The sequence below is a fragment of the Paroedura picta genome, chromosome 3 (assembly GCF_049243985.1).
Source record: "Paroedura picta isolate Pp20150507F chromosome 3, Ppicta_v3.0, whole genome shotgun sequence".
NCBI lineage: Eukaryota > Metazoa > Chordata > Lepidosauria > Squamata > Gekkonidae > Paroedura > Paroedura picta.
In genome coordinates, this window is record NC_135371.1 from 10,728,234 (window position 1) to 10,748,037 (window position 19,804).

The 19,804-nt window shown below is 48.4% G+C and overlaps 1 protein-coding gene across 3 annotated transcripts in view; it reads right to left on the reverse strand.

The window, feature by feature from the left end:
• LOC143834205 (valine--tRNA ligase-like) overlaps window positions 1-17,892 on the reverse strand; it is a 39,840-nt gene extending 21,948 nt beyond the window's left edge. The window contains exons 1-15 of one of the 3 annotated variants that reach the window (XM_077330804.1): window positions 17,730-17,892; window positions 15,182-15,553; window positions 13,874-14,017; window positions 12,934-13,084; window positions 11,890-12,050; window positions 10,384-10,468; window positions 8,184-8,284; window positions 7,865-7,992; window positions 6,096-6,260; window positions 5,895-5,976; window positions 4,275-4,394; window positions 4,062-4,170; window positions 3,574-3,662; window positions 2,254-2,344; window positions 264-388 (exon numbers count right to left, since the gene is read on the reverse strand). In XM_077330804.1, the coding sequence (XP_077186919.1) occupies window positions 264-388; window positions 2,254-2,344; window positions 3,574-3,662; window positions 4,062-4,170; window positions 4,275-4,394; window positions 5,895-5,976; window positions 6,096-6,260; window positions 7,865-7,992; window positions 8,184-8,284; window positions 10,384-10,468; window positions 11,890-12,050; window positions 12,934-13,084; window positions 13,874-14,017; window positions 15,182-15,535 (1,905 nt within the window). In that variant the 5' untranslated portion in view covers window positions 15,536-15,553; window positions 17,730-17,892. Of the gene's footprint in view, window positions 1-263; window positions 389-2,253; window positions 2,345-3,573; window positions 3,663-4,061; window positions 4,171-4,274; window positions 4,395-5,894; window positions 5,977-6,095; window positions 6,261-7,864; window positions 7,993-8,183; window positions 8,287-10,383; window positions 10,469-11,889; window positions 12,051-12,933; window positions 13,085-13,873; window positions 14,018-15,181; window positions 15,554-15,996; window positions 16,108-17,729 lie in introns of those variants that run through there. The other 2 variants (XM_077330805.1, XM_077330806.1) reach the window with 2 other exon arrangements.
• Between the last annotated feature and the right edge of the window lie 1,912 nt (window positions 17,893-19,804).

Genomic DNA, 19,804 nt, shown 5'->3' on the forward strand with positions numbered 1-19,804 from the left:
TGCTGGCAGGGGCTCATGGGAATTGTAGTCGATGGATATCTGGAGGGCCACAGTTTAACTACCCCTGGTCTAGACCAAATGTGGCCAAACTGTGGCTCTCCGGATGTGCATGGGCTACAATTCCCATGAGCCCCTGACAGCTGTCAAAGGCTCATGGGAATTGTAGTCCATGGGCACCTGGAGAGCCAGCTTGGCTACACATGCCTAGACCTAAAGGGATTCTCTGAACTCTGCCTCTGAACCCTGCCCATCCCTGCTGGTACCAAGAAAGGAGGGGGCACGTTGACAAGATAGCCGTTCTCATCGATGATGGTGATGAATTCGAGTCCGTGACGCAGGCCGACCTCGTAGTCGTTCGGATCATGAGCCGGAGTGATCTTCACAGCACCTGAGAGGGAAAGCAGAAAAACCTAGGTTGCACATACCTGTAACTATTGTTCACCCAGTGGTGTTCTGTGCAGGCCACATAAGTATCTTAAGCACTCTTTTTTGTACTTGAATATTTCTCTTTTTGTATTAATTCAACATTTTAATTGTGTACCTAAACTTTGGTCTGAATGACCATAAATAAAATTTGACTTTGACAGACCCACATGAGGATTGAACTTTCACACGTCAGCCAGACAGAGAGGCTAAGAAGCTACTTAAGAACTTTCTGGAGTCCAAGCGTGCTCCCAGTTCCGTCTCTCTTTAGTGTAGCTTTCCTGCCCAAAGGGTCATGTGGTGTGGGAGGGGCAAGCCCTTTTCCCTCAGTTCTCTCCTTGCTGCCTTAAGAAGAGGACATACCTCTACAAGCTTCAGTAATATTTATTTATTTATAAATTGGCTTTTATACCGTCCCTCCACACAAATGGGCTTGGGGCGGTTTACACAGTGAGCAATAAAACATTACAATATTAAAAATTCAATAGACACACTGAAAACATAATAAAATCCAACACAACTCCCCCCATTCCCAGCAGCAGCACCACACCTGCCAACCAAGATATGACCCCCTCCCAGAAGAAGAAGAAGAAGAAGAAGAAGAAGAAGAAGAAGAAGAAGAAGAAGAAGAAGAAGAAAGGTAAACATGGAGAGGAGAAGGATGTAGGCCAACATGGCCTCAGCCATAGGCCTGGCAGAAGAGCACCGTTTTACAGGCCTAGCAGAACTTTGACAGTTCTGTCAGTGCCCCCATCTCAGTTGGCCTCATTCCACCAGGGTGGAACCAAGGACAGAAAGGATATATATATATATTTTTTTAATTCATTCAATTTATATACCACCCGTCACTATGATCTTTGGGGCCAGGGATCAATAGCGAGTTGGTATTCACTGAGCGTATTGCTCTTCAGTGGACATACTGAGTGAGGTCTGTATTGATACTGAGGAGTTTATGTCAACAAAAACAGGTCAGAATGGCACTTCTCAAAAAGAGCACAAGGCATGCTTATTATGTTCCGTGAAGATCACAGAACCATCTCATGCCCTGCCTGCTGTCGATCGACCCCTAAAAAGCTAGGGAAGGGAGGGTGGCAAGCCTGAGAGCGGCTCTTGGGGAAAAGGCCTTCAAAGCCCCAAACCCAAACAAAAATAAAGGTTTCCATGAGGGTGATGGCCCACACAGATCAGGAAGGATCGCCTCTACCGCAACCTGATCCTTGAGTTCATTCCCCGACTGCTCCTTTTGCACCTGAAGCACAAGTAGTAACAGGAGGCTGGATGGATGCTCCTTCTAGCCTCCCATCAGGAATGGCTGACCACTGATACAGGGGTGCTTCTCCAAAAACAAAAGAGCTAGTGACACTTGGAAGAAGTCTGAGGAAGAGTGCTTGCACTCGAAAGCTCACGCCTTGAATAAATCTTTGTTGGTCTTAAAGGTGCTTCTGGCCTCTGATTTTGTTGTACAACTGGAAGTGTTTTGTAAACATGCTCCCTTATATGGAATCAGACCATTGGTCTGCTGAGATTGGCAGACGATCTCCCGGGTCTCCCACGGAGATCTTCCACATCATCAGCTGCCCGGTCCTTGTGCCCGGAGGTGCTGGGGACTGAACCTGGGACCTTCTGCATGCCAAGCAGAGGTCCTACCACTGAGCCACAGCCCCTCCCCTAACACGCCGAGGCAAAAGACTGCCCAGGAATGCGCCTTCATGTTCAATGATCTCAAGGCACCCTCCCTAGTAGGAGGTACAAACAACATATCCGGAGTCGTTGCTTGGCAACTAAGGATGCAAAGCTGCACACATTCCGGTCTATGAGCCCCACACGTACCCGTTCCAAACTCCATGTCCACAAAGTCATCACAAACGATAGGCAAGAGCCGTCCGGTAAAGGGGTGACGGACACTCCGGCCACGCAGATGCTATGAACAAAATCGGGAAAGATCAGAAGGTTGATGCATTCACTGTAGCTAATTTTCCAGACTCTCAATATGTCCTAGCTCAGCCATTGTCAACCTTTTGTGGCCATGGTCCTATTAGGAGCTTTTCTCAGATTCCAGGGGCTCCTGTGGTAGGCCGGCCGCTTACACAATGAGCCAGATGAAAAAAGGCCTGAGCTAAGATTGAATGAACTGTATACGCCAGACAGATTTCGAGAACGTTCGACCAAGAAAAGCACGTGTGTGCAGTTTTTCTTGAATGCATTCATGCAAGCACAAACGAAGGGATTACATGATTTCTCTTTCTTTCCGTTCACGAAGGCCAAACGTCTTAACCATTATGACTTCATATGTGACAAAAAGGATATTTCATTGGCTCAGTGACCAGCCCTCCCCCAAGCCTTTTGGCCTCCCCTTCTCTGTGGACAGCTTCAAAAGTGCTAGAGCCCCCCCCCCCCCAGGGTCACATGGCCCCGATTGAGAATGGCTACTCTAGTGCACTGCTGCCTATTAGGAAATGCCTCCCTGCTCTCCCCCCATTTTAAAGAAGCACCCTGTTCCAGAAGTCTTGGATCCCACCCATGCATTTTCATCACTATCAGTCCGGTCCCATATCTGAATTTCCCTTTTGATGTTCTCCCAGATATCCTAAGCAGCCCATCCATTCTGCTGGGCAAAACAAACTGGGGGGCATCTGCTCATCCTCCGAGGACCTTCTTCCGGCCTAAAGAACCTGCAATGGAAGAGCCTCTGAAGTCAAAGAAGAGCATCTCTAGCTGGAGGAAGGCTTCCGGCTTTGTGAAGGTTCAAGGGGGTGGCAGGTGAGAGTGGATGAGCGATAAGGTTGTGAGTGCCCTGCATAGTGCGGGGGGCTGGACTAGATGACCCAGGAGGTCCCTTCCAATTCTATGATTTGCTTGGTGGATTGGCAGGGTCTTTCCAGAGATTAGTTCTCCCAAACAAGCCTTTCTAGCAGTGCCCATCTCACTGAGGCAATTGCAAGTTCTCCCCCATAACTTTGAGCAGGGTGACCTCCCATCTGGGAATGGGAGAGGAAAGTGGGGAGTGGAAATGGCAAGGGAATCAGCCTGAACCGAGAGTCCCCAGACCCTTGATGGTGCCAGGGGGGACACAGGTTCCCTGCTTCCGAGGCTCTTCTAAGTCCAACCCAAACCACCTTCTCCTGCCCTGTTGTTATTAGCGTTCTGTACCCGATACCGGGGATCCTCGGGGTGGACTGCGACCGCTGTATCTCCCAGCATGGTCTCAATGCGGGTCGTGGCCACCACCACTTCGTCATCTAGGGAGGGAAAGAGAAGAAGAACAGCTGTTTTTCTTACATCCTGTTTCTCACTAACCGAAGGAGTCCAAAGCTGCTTAGAAGAAGAAGAGTTGCGTTTTATACTCCCACTTTTCCCTCCCCGAAGGAATCTCAAAGCGGCTCACAAACACCTTTCCCGTTGTCTCCCCACAACAGAGACCCTGCGAGGTAGGTGGGGCTGAGAGGTCTCTGACAGGACTGCTCGGCGAGAACAGCTCTACCAAGACTGTGATTAGGCCAAGGTTACCCAGCGGAGGAGCGGGGAAACTCCTCCAGATTAGAGGCCGCCACCCTTAACCACTACACCACGCTGTCTTTCAGCCAGTCACTCCCAGAACAGATCCCGCAACCAATCGGCAGGGAAGCCCAGTTGCTCACCCGAGCCCTCGATCTTGTACGCGAAGGAGACCAGCACCCCAAATTCAACCTTCTCTTTGTAGCCAGGCACGGGCAGGAGCGTTCGGCCGGCCAGCTCCTTCTTATCCACCTGGGAAGGGAAGAAGGAAGCCGAGGCTCAAGACATCCGGCTCGCTTCTAGCTTCCTGCCGGAGCAACGCGCAGCTCGCGCCTGTTCCGGGACTCCCGGTTCACCTCTATGTCGGAGATGGCCGAGTTGAGGGTGCAGGACCAGTTGACGAGCCGCTTGCTACGGTAAATGACCCCTTCCTCGTGCAGCCGGACAAAAGCCTCTTGGACAGCGTAAGAGAGTTTCTGGGGGGGGGGGGAGAAGAAGAGCACTGAGCAATGCCACGCGGTTGCTTTTGTTATCTGCAGTTCACCCCCCCCCACACACACACACACAGACATACTTCAGTGGGAATTGGGGTTCCCTTTCTCCAGGAATGTGACTTGTTTATTGCAACATAATGCATGGCGGTATCTGTTTTGTTCCGGGAGCTTGTTCCACCAAGTGGCAGCCAGGAGTGAAAATGACTGGGCCCTGGTTGAGGCCAGATAGAATCATAGAATCATAGAGTTGGAAGGGGCCATACAGGCCATCTAGTCCAACCCCCTGCTCAACGCAGGATCAGCCCTAAGCATCCTAGAATCATAGAGTTGGAAGGGGCCATACAGGCCATCTAGTCCAACCCCCTGCTCAACGCAGGATCAGCCCTAAGCATCCTAAAGCATCCAAGAAAAGTGTGTATCCAACCTTTGCTTGAAGACTGCCAGCGAGGGATGTACTTCCTTGGGGATGTACTTCCTTGGGGCTAGGGACCACCAACTGGTGGGTGTTTGCACAGCAGAGTGTTTTTCTCAGCAAGGACCGAACTCTTGAGCCCACAATCTAATACAAGATGACTGATGGAGTTGCAGCGTGAGCCAGAAATCCCTCTACTAGCTGTGAACTGACTGAGCGATTGTGGGCAAAACAACCTGCTTTAGGATGCTGATCCTGCGTTGAGCAGGGGGTTGGACTAGATGGCCTGTATGGCCCCTTCCAACTCTATGATTCTATGATTCTATGGTTCTATGATTCTAACCCTCTCAGAAAATCAGCCTCTGTCGCTTCTCTACTCCTGGACTGTGAAGAAGAGCTGTTTTTTATACCCCGCTTTTCACTACCCAGAGGAGTCTCAAAGCGGTTTACAATCGCCTTCCCTTCCTCTCTTCACAACAGACACCCTGTGAGGGAAGTGGGCCTGAGAGAGTTCTAAGAGAACTGCTCTGTGAGAACTGCCCTAAGAGAACTGTGACTGGCCCAAAGTCACCCAGCCAGCTGCATGTGGAGGAGTGGAGAATCAAACCCAGTTCTCCAGATGAGAGTCTGTCACTCTTAACCACTATATCATGCTGGGTCTTTAGAAAGAAAGAGGTTCCCCACCAATAGCTCTGCAGGCATAATCAACAAGATTCAAATTCATAAATAGCTGCTAATACATTTCAATATTTTTGTTAAGGGGGAACAAAGACTGTTCAATACTCAGTGGACTCCAGGTTGCATATCTTCTCCTAGACCAGGGGTGGCTAAACCATGATTCTTCACGTGTCCATGGACTCCAATTACCATGAGACCCTACCAACATGGGCTCATTGTAACTGGAGCCCATGGACACTTAGAGAACTACAGTTTGGCCACCCCTGTCGTAGACTGACCTCCTGCCTTGACTTTGCTGGCTTTATTCTCCTAGTGGAAGTTGCCCCGTTGGCAGAACGTTAATTTCACACAATCGTGCACACAAACACATTCTCCTTCTCCACTGATCTTACCGGGTCCATGGTGAAACAAGCTCTATCCCAATCCATCGAAGCCCCAAGCTTCTTCAGCTGGTGGTAGATTCGATCGCCTTTTCTGCAGTTAAAGAGGCAGAGAGAAAAAGTACACTCATTGAAACATGTCACCGGGCACGCTCCATGACGTGAAACAGGCCCTACGGACGGCTCAGAAAAGGTGCTTACGAAGCCACTCACTCGCTTTTCCACTTCCAGACAGCCTCGATGAACGCCTCGCGCCCGAGGTCGTGCCGCGTCTTGCCTCCCTCCTTCCACAGCTTCTTCTCCACCACCACCTGAGTGGCAATACCCGCGTGGTCGCAGCCCGGGTTCCACAGGGTGATCTCCCCTCGCATCCGGTGCCTGCAAGATCCCGGGCATTTCCCGAACAGTTAGTTTCGCTCCGTGCTTTCGGAGGTCTAAAACGCATTTTCCCTTGGCAATGTCGTTAAAAGGAAAAAGAAAGGAAATTGGGAAACTGAATTTTTGGGAAACTGGATTTTTGGGAAATTGAATTCTGCACCCAGCCTTGTTTTCCTGGAAGTTTGCTGCATGTCATCAGGATCACGACACTGAAAACGGTTAAAGAAATATGAATGTGGGGCCTATTATTATAAGTGCAATGCACAGACAAATATAACGTTGTAATATGTGAAAAAGAGCCTCTTGTGGCGCAGAGTGTTAAGGCAGCAGAAATGTTGTCTGAAAGCTCTGCCCATGAGGCTGGGAGTTCGATCCCAGCAGCTGGCTCAAGGTTGACTCAGCCTTTCATCCTTCCGAGGTAGGTAAAATGAGTACCCAGCTTGCTGGGGGGTAAACGGTAATGACTGGGGAAGGCACTGGCAAACCACCCCGTATTGAGTCTGCCATGAAAACACTAGAGGGTGTCACCCCAAGGGTCAGACATGACCCAGTGCTTGCACAGGGGATACCTTTACCTTTTACCTAATATGTGAAAATACCTGTATTTGTCGACAAAGAAAGTTAAAGACGCTGTAAGGCCTCGAGGATAGCCTCACTACAAAATCAAATCTAAAAATCATCAACAGGGACCAAATAGCGCCATTGACTTTAATGGCCGAAGCACTTTGGAGACGTCCGAAGCCCTTTGGCCGAAGCCAGATCCAGAGCAGCTGCTTTGGACGGCCTTTTAACAGTCTGAAGCAGGTTCTTCCAAATCCGAAGCAGTCCAGATTTTTTTGTTAGTACACATGCCTAGTACATATTATCAAATAATGAAAACAGCAGAGTAGAAATGGAGGTCATGTACACCATGACACAGGATAGGTTTGAATTATAGGGGCCTCTAATATCTATCGCTATAGGTACTCTTGTACTAAGATGGTGCCTCTATCTAAGATGCACCTTCATTGCAGAGTCCTGATCAATAGTCAAATACACATGGCACTTATAATATCAGGCTGCACATTCACACTGCTTTTAACCTCTTTTGGTTTCTTGATTCAGTTTACTGGGTTAAGTATTTTCTCCTCTTTTTCTCTGGCCTACAGGATCCCATCATAAATGGGGCCTCTGAATCACGGCTCTGAGGATAGAATCATAGAATCATAGAATCACAGAATCACAGAATCACAGAATCACAGAATCACAGAATCATAGAATCACAGAATCATAGAATCACAGAATCATAGAGTTGGAAGGGGCCATCCAGGCCATCTAGTCCAACCCCCTGTTCAACGCAGGATCAGCCCTAAGCATCCTAAAGATGATTGCATAAAAGCTGCAATCGGGGGGAGGGGAGACAAATTTGGATCCAGCCATTTGGGCAAACCCACAAGCAGGACGAAGACCAAGGAGAGTAAAGAAAGCTAACAAACAGATCACATTATGGGTAGCGGACGGGACAGCCAAGCGGTGAGTCCATGTTGACAAAGTGGCCCAGGGAGGGCTGGGAAATCCAGCGGAAGAATGAGGGGCTGTGGTGGAAGGAGGGAGTAGCTCCTCACCATCGCGTCAAGGAGTCCTGGATGGCGTTGGTGAGAGCATGTCCGAGATGAAGAGACCCCGTGACGTTGGGTGGAGGGATGCACATCATGAAGAGGCCTTTGGGGTTCGGCTCAGCGACGCTGCGACGCTGGGCAAGAGGAGAAAAAAGACGGTGTGAGGAACGCGGGTGGTTCTGAGGGGGCCGCTACACTTCCTTCGCCCTGAGGTAACAGGAGGGCCTGCCATGTTGGGAATGGTAGGCCATGAGGATACGCGCGGCAGCCCTAAGCTGCGGGCTAAATACTCGTGACACCGCCCCTCTTGCCGACCCACACTCACTCCATACTCTGGTTTGAAAAACCCTTGGCTCTCCCACCAGGGGTACCAGGCGGCCTCGACGTACTGCGGGCTGTAGGAGTCAGGCATCGGGCTTGTGACGTCTGGAAGGAACAAAGCAGAGAGACTGGTTAGCGGGAGAAGATGCACAAGGAAGGGAAAAGCTCGTGGGGGCTGGCGTGCCATAAGAGGGGAGAACCAAGTTGAGGACACCTTCAGCACGCACAAGGGCCTGGGCCTGGCCTTTGGCAACTCCAGCTGAAAAAGGATCTTGGAAAGCAAAGTGGAGAAAGACCATCTGTTGGGAGCAAATAGGGCTGGGCGAGACTGTGACCACACAGGACTCCAAAGCCCCATCAGGCTCGTCCCAGAAAGGAAGGGATGAGAATGCTTCATAGAATCATAGAGTTGGAAGGGACTTCCAGGGTCCCTTGTGAGTCTGTCTGGAGCAGTAGAAAAGGGCCAGAGCCCACCAGCACCAAATTTGTGGCAGGAGATGAGCTTTTGTGCGAATCACATCTGAAGAAGTGAGCAGTGACTCACGAAAGCTCCTACCCTGCCACAAATTTAGTTAGTCTTTAAGGTCCTACTGGACGGTGGCTCTTTTCTCCAAATGCACACGCGCGTCCTTATTTCTCATTTTCCCGCGTCTCACTCAGTACTAAGCAGCTTCTTCTGTCTGTTGTTGGGAGGGGCAGGAAGCTGCAGAAGACCAAGGGGTAGCCACTAGGAACCGGAGGAATTTGCATCCACCAGATCAGCTATGAGCTGTAAGAGCTAGGTTGAACCTCCATATTCTGAGGCAGCGTACCTCTTAATGCTATCAAGAGGCCAGAGCAAAAGAATGTTGCTGCTTTCAAGCCCTCCTTATTTTATTTGTAAATTTATTATTTGCCATAAGTTCCAAAGGGCGCTCTACCACCAGGCTAGAATAAGCGAATATAACCAATAAAGTCTATGGGCCTCCCTCCATTCGTCTCCAGGTTATTCCCTCTGGGGCATTTTATCCAACTATAAACTCCTACCAACTTATCTCTCTCAAATGGACTCTCATTTGGCAAAGAGGGCTTTCCTCCTTGCCACAGTCAACTTCTTTCCCTCAAGTGTGTCCTGGGGAAGATCCCGGACACAGAAGGAGAAGGAGAAGGAGATGGAGAAGGAGAAGGAGAAGGAGAAGGAGGAAGAAGGAAGAAGGAGAAGGAGGAAGGAGGAAGGAAGAAGGAAGAAGGAAGAAGGAAGAAGGAGAAGGAGAAGGAGAAGAAGAAGAAGAGTTGGTTCTTATATGCCGCTTTTCTCTACCCGAAGGAGGCTCAAAGTGGCTTACAGTCACCTTCCCTTTCCTCTCCCCACAACAGACACCCTGAGAGGGGGGTAAGGCTGAGAGAGCCCTGAGATTACTGCTCAGTCAGAACAATTTTAACAGATTTAACAGTGCCGTGGCGAGCCCAGCTGGCTGCATGTGGGGGAGTGCAGAACCGAACCCGCCATGGCAGATTAAAAGTCCGCACTCCTAACCACGACACCAAACTACCACACATTGTCTTGGAGTGTCCAGTCTTCTCTCCCCAAAGAGCTTCAATCCAGTCATATTTGATGGATTTAAATTCCAAAGCCAATTCTAAATCCCTCATCATCCAATTAACACTTTCAGAAAAGGGTACCGTTAAACTTGCCAGGGTAGCCGATGCCCTTGGAAGCATGCTCCAAATAAATAGCTTATGTTTGCAAGAGCGGGAACGTAATATTGTTTAACCTATTTTGTTTCCTTGGATTGGGTTTTGTGTATGGCGCCAATAAAGGTTTTCTGAGTCCCTCCACTAAACTAGAAACTGAATAATAGCATTATATATTGTCCGAAAAGTGGATCAACTGAGCCGGAAAAATGGAGCTCTACAAGGTTTCAATGGCATTTTACCTATGATTTTATAATACGATGTATGAAAGGTGTGTTGTGAACCTCCCCGAGCCTGCTTGCAGGGAGGGGCGGTGTATAAAACTAATAAATAAAATAAAACAAATACATTTCCCAATTTACATGCCGCCATTCCCCAAAGGCTCAGGGTGGCTTCCCAGTGGAGTGCTCTAAGCCACTCTGGGAAACAGGGATGCTGGCCCAGATGTAGCCTTTCTCTGATCCAGAACCACCTGCCTTCTGTTCCCATGAGCTCCAGCCCATTCCATCTGTCTCCATCATTGACAGTACCTTTTTTCTCCCAGGGTTTGGTTGGGATGTCGTAGGTTATAACTCCGAGATCCTTTTTCTCCTTCTTTTCCGCTTTCGGTTTCTTCTGCAAAGACCCAAGGCGGCGGGCCAGCAAGGAGAGAAAGAGAACTGGCTTCAAATACAGGGGAAATGCCCATTTCCCAAAACCAGGCAAGTCTGTTCCGTTCTTTTAAATCCTAGCCCGCTCTTTACCCACTTAACGTGACTCAATATTGAGGGTCCCCAGAAGATACAAGCTTGGTATGTCAAGCAAGGATTATCCCTAACATGTTTGCTTTTCGCATGTGCATGGATGAGGCGTCTGTCTTGGGGGGGAAAACTGGATGAAAGCAAACTCTGTCCCATCCACTCCCACCCTGACGTCATGCAACCCTGCTTTTTTTCTGAATCTGCTCTTAGGATTGCCAGCTTCAGGTTGCAAAAGACCTGGAGCTTTTGAGGGTGGAGCCTGAGGAGGGCGGAGACTTCAATGGAATGTAGTCTATTTTCTCCAGAGGAACTGATCTCTCTTATCTGGAGATCAACTGTAATCCCAGGAGATTTCCTTCCCCCTCCTGGGGTTAACCTGTGTAGCAGGCACAAAGCAGAAATATAATCCAACACACAGTATTATGCAATGTATAACTAAGCATAAAAAGGTAAAGGTAAAGGTATCCCTTGTGCAAATACTGGGTCATGTCTGACCCTTGGGGTGACGCCCTCCAGTGTTTTCATGGCAAACTCAAAACGGGGTGGCTTGCCAGTGCCTTCCCCAGTCATTACCGTTTACCCCCTAGCAAGCTGGGTACTCATTTTACCGACCTCGGAAGGATGGAAGGCTGAGTCAACCTTGAGCCGGCTGTTGGGATCGAACTCCCAGCCTCATGGGCAGAGCTTCAGACAGCATCTGCTGCCTTACCACTCTGCACCACAAGAGGCTCTTACATAACTAAGCATATAGTTGCTTAAATCCTTCATTGGTCAAGATATGAGCTTCCAATACACATTCTAAGCACCTTCCGCGTGAATTTACTCTGATGTTCTCTAATGCATGGGCACAGAATGGTACTACTGAAGTGATTTAATCAGCCCTGAATACAACTGGACTCTGTTAGTTCACACAAAAAGATACTGAATTTCGAGGCGTGAGGAAGCTGGGTGAAATGGGACTGATATTAGCCGGCATCCCACAGCATGAACATCTGGGCTTCTCTCCTCTGGAGGCCTGGATGATCTAGTGTAAGCAGGAGGACTGTTCTTTTTTTTTACAATAGAATGACTATATTCTTATAGATTTTATATCATATTGCATTTCTATGCCTGTTAACCTGCATAGTTGTGCATTGTGAAACACTGCGTGCTAGATTATATTTCTGCTTGGTCCCTGCTACACAGGTTAGCCTTGGCTTTTTGGGGTGGCTGGTTTGCATACTGTGTACCCCAGCCCTCTTTCGTACTGTATTCACCACCTGGAGGTTGGAACCCCACTGACGACGCAATCCTGACCTCCCCCTGCTGCTGCTGCTGGCTCTTCTCCTTCTTCTGCTGAAACTTCTCCAGTTTCTCTTTCTTCTTGGCCTCCTTCTTCAGCTGGGAGGCGCTTTTGGGGGGCTGCTCCGTTTGTTGCCTCTGCTCTGACCGTTCTGCTGAGGGACATGCTGCACGATCTGAAGAGGGAGGAGGGAGTACACAAATACCAATGACGCCACCCAGCTGTATTCATACACCACGAGACCTTGAATGGACTGGAAGGGAAAGAACGTGTTCTGCCAAGAGCCAGGTCCACAAGGAGGCCAACCAAGACGCTCCCAACCAGCCGTGCCCAGACTCTCCTCCCGCCCATCTCTGTCCTCCACTATCTTGACCCCACCTCACCTTCTTCTCTCGTTGCTTCTGCAGGTAAGCCATAGCAACTAATCTCCTTGGCTCTCTCACTCCCCCCAAGTCTCTTTTTAAAAAGGCATGACAGGCCTCACATAGCTGACAGGCCTTGCCAAAGTCTCCCCAAGTTCCTTCTTCTCATCAGAGTTGAGCTGCCATTTTGGTTGCCCTGGCAACAGGTACCTACAATAAAAAATGGCAGCCAAACGCTTGGCAGAGGAAAGAATCTAGCACGAAAGCTCAACAGGAATCCTGCTTCCTTCCTAGGGGTGTCACATGATCCCAGACCAGAATTCATTCACTTGAGGGGCTTTATCAATTATCTGCATACATTTACATACATGTAATGCTGAAGGCAGGAGGAATGGGACACATACGCTGGTCTTGTACATGTAGCAACCAACTGCATCTTAGCAGAGGCATTCCCTCCCCGTAAGAGAAAGAGTACAGAAAGCCTCTTCTAACAGGAAGCCTATCAACCAGGAATATTTGCATTAAAATAACATTTTCTTGAATACCTGATTAAGCAGAGAGTATTTTAAAACTAATTTACCGGTTACGATAAATAGATGAAATTTAGGAGACATATTCTTTGTCCTTTCTCCATCCCGCACTGAACTCAAGAGGACTGCAGGAAGGGGTAGGAGGGAAACGACTGGTGCATCTTACCTTTGAACTCTAAGTTCAGGGATCCCCCACCAGGTGACTGGCCACACAGCTTCACTGGACCGAGAACAGCTTTGAATTCGGGTTGGTTGATGCACGTCAGGAACCAACGAGTGACGTTGGTGTAGGAAGTGCGAAGATCTTGGTCCAGAATCTAGAAGAAGCAGGTAAAAGGGAGGAGAAAAAGCACAGCAACTTAACAGGAGAGTCAGACAGGAGAGATGAAAAAGGACTAACAACGAGAGGAGGGAAATGCAAGATCCCTGGCCCAAAAGAAGTACACCTGGCCTCAACCAGGGTTAGGCCCTTTTCTGCCCTGGCCCCAACCTGGTGCAATGAGCTCCTGGAAGAGCTGAGGGCCCTCACAGAACTGGCCCGGTTCTACAGGGCCTACAAGACGGAGCTCTTCTGCCAGGAATTTGGTTGGGGACAATGAACTTCTGACAACTTGATTAGACACTGTCCAAGCTTCCCGTAACCCCCCCCCAAAAAAACCCCCTAAACACTCTCACTGATCTAGTCTGTCAATACAGCTGTTTGATTGTTGATTGATGCATTGTTTTAGATGATTTTAAATGTTAATTGTTTATAACTTATTTACTGTATCTGTTTTTATGCTTATGTTGAAGTCCCCCTTCCCGGGGGTGTGTGGGATATGAATGAATGAATGAATGAATGAATGAATGAATGAATGAATGAATGAATGAATGAATGAATGAATGAATGAATGAATGAATGAATCTGAGGGGAGGGGAGAAAAGGGAGGCGAACTTTTGCCAATTAAAAATAAAAATTCCAATTTTCCACCCTTCTCACAATTTTAAAATACTCTTGCCTGCCGGTATCTGCAACTGACAAGTCACCCTAAGAAAAAGCTAGTCTCAAAGGAGGGCCAGTCTAGGAACTGCTACGAACTGCAGCTACGGGCTACAAGGAGACTCACATATTTATAAGGCAGCAGCAGACAGCAGGCCACTGTCACATCAGCCAGAGTCACGGCCTCCCCGACCAGGTACGTCCGCAGTTTCAGGTGACCGTCCAACACCGCAAGGAGCTTCTGGAGTTCTGCCACAGCACGATCCAACACCTGGGCAAAAGGGGAGAGAACTTGCATGTGTCAGTGGACGTAGGAAGCTATCCAGCTCAAGGCTGCAATGCTTAAGGCAAGAGGAGATCGGACTGGATCAGACCGGTGGTCCATCTAGTCCAGCTCCATCTCATGCAGTTGTGTTAGGGAGACAGCTAACAGGGCATGCTTCCCAACCATATTGTGCACCATCGTGCCACTTCTGGGGTTTTTTTAAGCCTGAAGAATGTTTCAGGGGGTTCTCACCAGTAAAAAAGTTCACAAACCACCGCCCCACTTCATTCTAACTGAATACAACATTGTTCCAGCAAGAGTTCAGCATTAGAACAGGATGAGGCCTAATCTTGTCAGATCATGGAAACTAAGCAGCATTGAGACTTGAAGGGGGGTGGGATCCACAAGGGGAAAGCAATGGAAAACCATTTCTGCTTCCCAGTTGCCTACAAAGTCCTTTGTTGGTATCACCGTAAGTCAGCTGTAACTCAACCCCACATATGTAGAGTTAGGATACTGAATTAGCAACTTCCCCCAATCCTAACCTAAATCACAAGGGAGGTTGTGAAGAGAAAATGGAACAGGGAAAAATGACGTGCGTCTCTCAGCACTCCTGAAAGGAAGAATGGGCTAAAAGTTGATCAGTGAAGGCTCTCTCACATGTTAGCTCAGCAATATTCAGCAGCATGGAAATAAAGTTGAATAACAAGATCACCTCCTGCAGATGGGGGAGGGGGGAACTGAACTTGGGAGACAGTTTACGCAAAAGTAGCTATTAAGCTTGCAGCAGAAGTAAGATTGGAGAAGAGGGTCAGGCTACATCAAATAAAATAACAACCAATTAAATGTTTATTACATGGGTATGTAGGCCAGATTTAAAACATAAGCACCTGAATGTCAGACCACAAGTTTTACATAAACTGTAAACATTTCTTATACAAAGTTGATGAACGTGTCAAATGACTAACGGAAGTCCTTCTACATTTCACCCTCTACAGCCTTCCTCAGGGGTCAAATCTACAAACTAATTCAGAAAAACACACATTCAGAGAATATTAAGTAAGATTGGGCCAGGGGTTTTGCTGGATCTCAGGAAGAGGTTCGCTACACCTAGCTACGACATAACACAGTACAGAGCTCCAGCAGTAACCCCAGCGATTGGCTTCTCACCTGCTTATTTTGCTTGGAGATCCCCAACACAGAGAAGGCCGCCGTGCAGGCCGCAGGGGCAATTTCTAAATCCGCATAATGGACCCACTGCTGAACCAAAGCACTCGCTTTCGGCCCTTGCCCTCTCATGTTATCTGGGGACAGCAGGTAAGAAACGGCGGCCGGCCCAGATATGCAGACACCTGCTTGGGTTTCCAGAGCCGGGAGTTTGGGCAGAGAGAAGGAAGGGCTCCACAGCTCTCTGTCAGGAGGCAATTCGACCACCTTGGGCTCCTGTCGGCCATAACGGCCTGCAACGAGCACACGGAGATTCTGGAAGTTATCCGGATGCGGGGAAAGATAGAGAGTGGGCATGGTAGGAGGCAGTGTGACCTGGAAAGGAAGAAACAAAAGCACTGAAGGTAGGGCTAACACATGCGGTAAAGTCATCCCCAGCAGTATGTTGCTGCACCTTGAAGATTAACCTTGGGTCTGCTTGCTTTTTTTTAATCCCCCTGGGATAAGACTTTACAACTATTCTCTGATCGCCTTGCAATTAGATGACAGCATCTTCCTTCCTTCCTTCCTTCCTTCCTTCCTTCCTTCCTTCCTTCCCTCCCTCCCTCCCTCCCTCCCTCTTTGTCTGTGCTATCTTGTCTGAACCTTCGGGGACAGGCGGGAAATAAATCGATAATAATAATAATAATAATAATAATAATAATAATAATAATAATAATAATAATAATAATAATAATAATAATATTTCTCTAGATAAGATAACCAAGTCAGCCTAGGAAGCCCAGAAGCAAGACAGGAAGCAATAGATTCCTCCACACCTGTCAGCTGCCAGAAGTCAAAGGCACAATGTCTCCGAACACGGCGGCTCCGTTTTACTATCATGGTAGATATTTGTCAGTAGAATTATCTTCCATTAATTTGTCTACCTCTTTAAAAAAAACAAAAACCTTAAACTGTCAACTATCACCACACCCTCTAACAGCGATTTCCACAAATCCATTATTCACAACCTGAATCGATTGCTCATTGTTTTTATCACAAGAAACTTAGTTCTAAAGTCACAACAGACCGGGAAATTTCTGTTTGCTTTCCCCTTTGTGCGCCACGCACCAATTTTACACCACTCAGGAGGATGGAAGTGACTCATGAACTATGGGATCCCTGCCTTTTAGGTTCCAGCAGGCTCCACGCAGCCCTGACGCATGTAAAAGTGGTGTTTAAATGATGCAATCTGCAGCAATTCTTCAGTAACTCGTTGGTTTCCTTTTCAGAATGAAATGTCAACACAAGAGGCAAATGCAAAAGACTCCTTCCTCCCCTCAGCTCTCCGCCATACAAACACATACATGACTGAATATGGAAGTGCTTTGTTGCCTTTATGTAACTTTTAATGCCCTCTTGTACGGGGAAAACATGTTTTATTTGCAAAGAATGCAGAAGTCTCATCCTTCTGCTCCCTCCCCTGCCCTACACTCCCTATTCTAGTCAAGCCAGAAATCATGCCTTTCATTGGATACCAGTTTCTCTACATTGTTATTACTGCTACTTCCCACCCAGATAACCCAGAGGTCTGGCTCTTCAATCTAGATATCTTAGTACCCAAACTCTACCCCACCTTGGCACCAGAATGGGAGAAGGATCTAAAAGCAGACAATAAAAAGATTGTTCAAAGCACACAGATACTACCAGTTTTTAAATACTGTGTACTGTACTGTATCTGACAAATGGGGGGGAGGGGGGCTTTAAAATCTCCTCCATGAAATCTGACAGAAGAAAAGCTAAATACACACCTTACCTTCCCCACCCCCGCCCTGGGAGATCATCACTCCTAAGTAGGGAAATGGTTAACACTATCCAAAAATCATCCTTTTAACACAGACATGAAATCCTAGCAGGCTATCAGGTGGAATCTGGGGTTCCTCTAGAATCACAGCACATCTCCAGGCTACAAAGGTCACTTCTTCTGGAGAAAATGTGTTTTGACAGATGGACTCTATTGACACCGTACTCCACTGAGGTCCCTCCCTCTCCTCCAACCTAAATCTCCCGGAGTTTCCCCAATCTGGAACTAACAGCTCTAGCCCCCACCCCCGCCCTACTGTCACCCCAAAGCAGCCTGCAGTTTTACCAAAGGGGGGAGAAAAGAACAGACTGCTTTCAGGCTGGAGAAAGCAACGCTTGAGGGGCTGGCGGTGGGTGGGATTCGTGGAGAGGGAAGATACAAGATGGGTGCAGCCGCGTTAAGGAGCAACGGAGGGGTCTGGGAACCTGGGGTGCTGGTTCCTGGGGGAAGAAGTGGGAGCTCCGCCAGGGGAGCCCGGAAAACGGCTGGAAGCCGGAACCCGAGACCAAGAGGCCATGTGTTTTCTGGAAGGGAAGGGGGATCCTGCGGGTTTGGGGGCAGGCGATCAGGAGCCAGGACTCCAGGTCCTCTGGAAGAAAAAGGGGGGAGCGAAAAAGGAAGAGAACCCGAGCAACGGGGGGAATTGCCTGGCAAAGAGAGAGGAGGTTTTTTTGGGGGGTTGGGGGGGGAGGGGACCTTCCCCCTTACCTGCACCGCCAGCCGGTAGCAGCTCTGTCCACACGTGCTACTTTCCCTTTGCAGAAGGACCCCGCCTGTAGGCGCCTACAGCACCGCCTGCAGCTGGCGAAGCTTGAATGCGGAGCCATCAAGACGGTGCTTAACGCATTTCCAGAAGGAAAGCAGTTCTGTGCTTAGGGGGACCAAGAGTCCTGGGTCCCCTAAGCCAGGGGTAGTCAACCTGTGGTCCTCCAGATGTTCATGGACTACAATTCCCATGAGCCCCTGCCAGCTGGCAGGGGCTCATGGGAATTGTAGTCCATGAACATCTGGAGGACTACAGGTTGACTACCCCTGCCCTAAGCGCAGGAGGAATTGGGGTGGCCAAACCGTGGCTCTCCAGATGCCCGTGGACTACAATTACCATGAGTCCCTTTCAGCATGATGCTGACAGGGGCTCATGGTAATTGTAGTCCATAGACACCTGGAGAGTCACAATTTGGCCACCCCTAGGTGATCGAGCGCCAAGTTTTATTTCTACCTTAGACCGCACTGTCTGTCAGTGTATCCATCTAATTCTTCTTTTAAAAGTGTTGCTAAAACGAGCTAGCTTTTTGGGGGGAGGGAATATTCTTGCTTATGACAAGGTATTCAAATGTGGAGTCAGAAACCTGATTTAAAAAAAAAAAAAAAGGTTTGCCCCCAAATATATGTTGGGACTTTTTATTGTACATTCTTGCATGCACATTCACAGATACTGAAGTGTTGCATGATGGGAGAATTCTGATGCTCTTAGCTTTGACAGTTACTGATTGTTTTATGTGTTGAGGATGGGAGAGCGAGTCTCTCTGGTCATGTTTATAAGTCAGGAAGAAAATGTAAAATAATTTCTGATTCTGTGTTGCAAATATCAGTAAAATGTATCTCTGAAAATCAGTTTTACTTCCGTTGCTGCTGAAGCTTTTGTTTAGTTCAAGTTGCTGTTGAAGCTTTATGTTTGAATGTTTTACTAGTGTGCAACTGACGAATATAGCTTATTTTCAAATAAGAAAATAGCCACAGAAGAGCTGGTGTCACCTGCAGTTATAATACACAATTTCCCTGAATAAACTCTGTCTGGGAGGTTAATGCAAGTTAACCAACTTTCACAAGGTTTTGTCATATTTTTACAATTCAGATATTGCTAGAAATCCTAGTATCACCCTCAATATTTACTTTTATATAAGAATATAAAACGGGGGGGGGTCAATGTATTCGGTGACTATCTTAGAACCTCTTCCCAGTGGGAGGATAAAGTCATGGGGCATTTTCAGACAGGCACATCCACGGACAACCCTGAACTGACTGCGCTGGGACCTCGCCCATTCATAGAGGAAGAAAGAAACCAGAGCGATGGGCCTCCTAGACCGTCTTCGGCGGCTTTGGTCCTTACTCGCACTGTGCGACTACGGCGCGGTACGAGTTCGATTTGCGACCGGAAGTGCCGATAAGGGCGCTTGCGTGCCGCTCTAGTATTTTGACCGTCTATGGACGTGGCCTCCATAGGCTGTTCCAGAGCGTGCGGGACAAGCTGGCTGGAGAAGTGCTGGTGGCCAGAAACAGATGCTCCCGGAGGGGGGGTGACGGGCGCCACCTAGCGATGGAAAGGACTCCTTGCGTGTCGGACGATGCCTTGCTCCTACTTAAGAAGATCCAAGAGAGCAAGAGGGGATTGTCCTGCTCAGCTGAGCAACGCGATCTTCTTTATCCTTTGTTGCTTTCCTCTCCAGCGCTCCTATCTAAAGGGTTATATTTCCACCTTGATGACAGATGTGTTCATGAATTCCAAGTTTTGGCTTCAATTTTCCTTTGGCTGCTGAATCCTCAAATCTAGGGGCTGCTCTTCTGAGCTGTGGGAACTAACTGAGGAGGCAGAAGACTCTGCGCTCTCTGCCACATTTTTCTGTACTAAGAGAGTGTAGAGGTTAAGAGTGGTGGCCTCTAGTCTGGAGAGCCAGGTTTGATTCCCCGTTCCCCCACAGGCAGCCAGCTGGGTGACCTTGGGCTAGTCACAGCCCTGTTAGAGCTGTTTTGTCAGAGTTCTCTCAGCCCCACCTACCTCACAG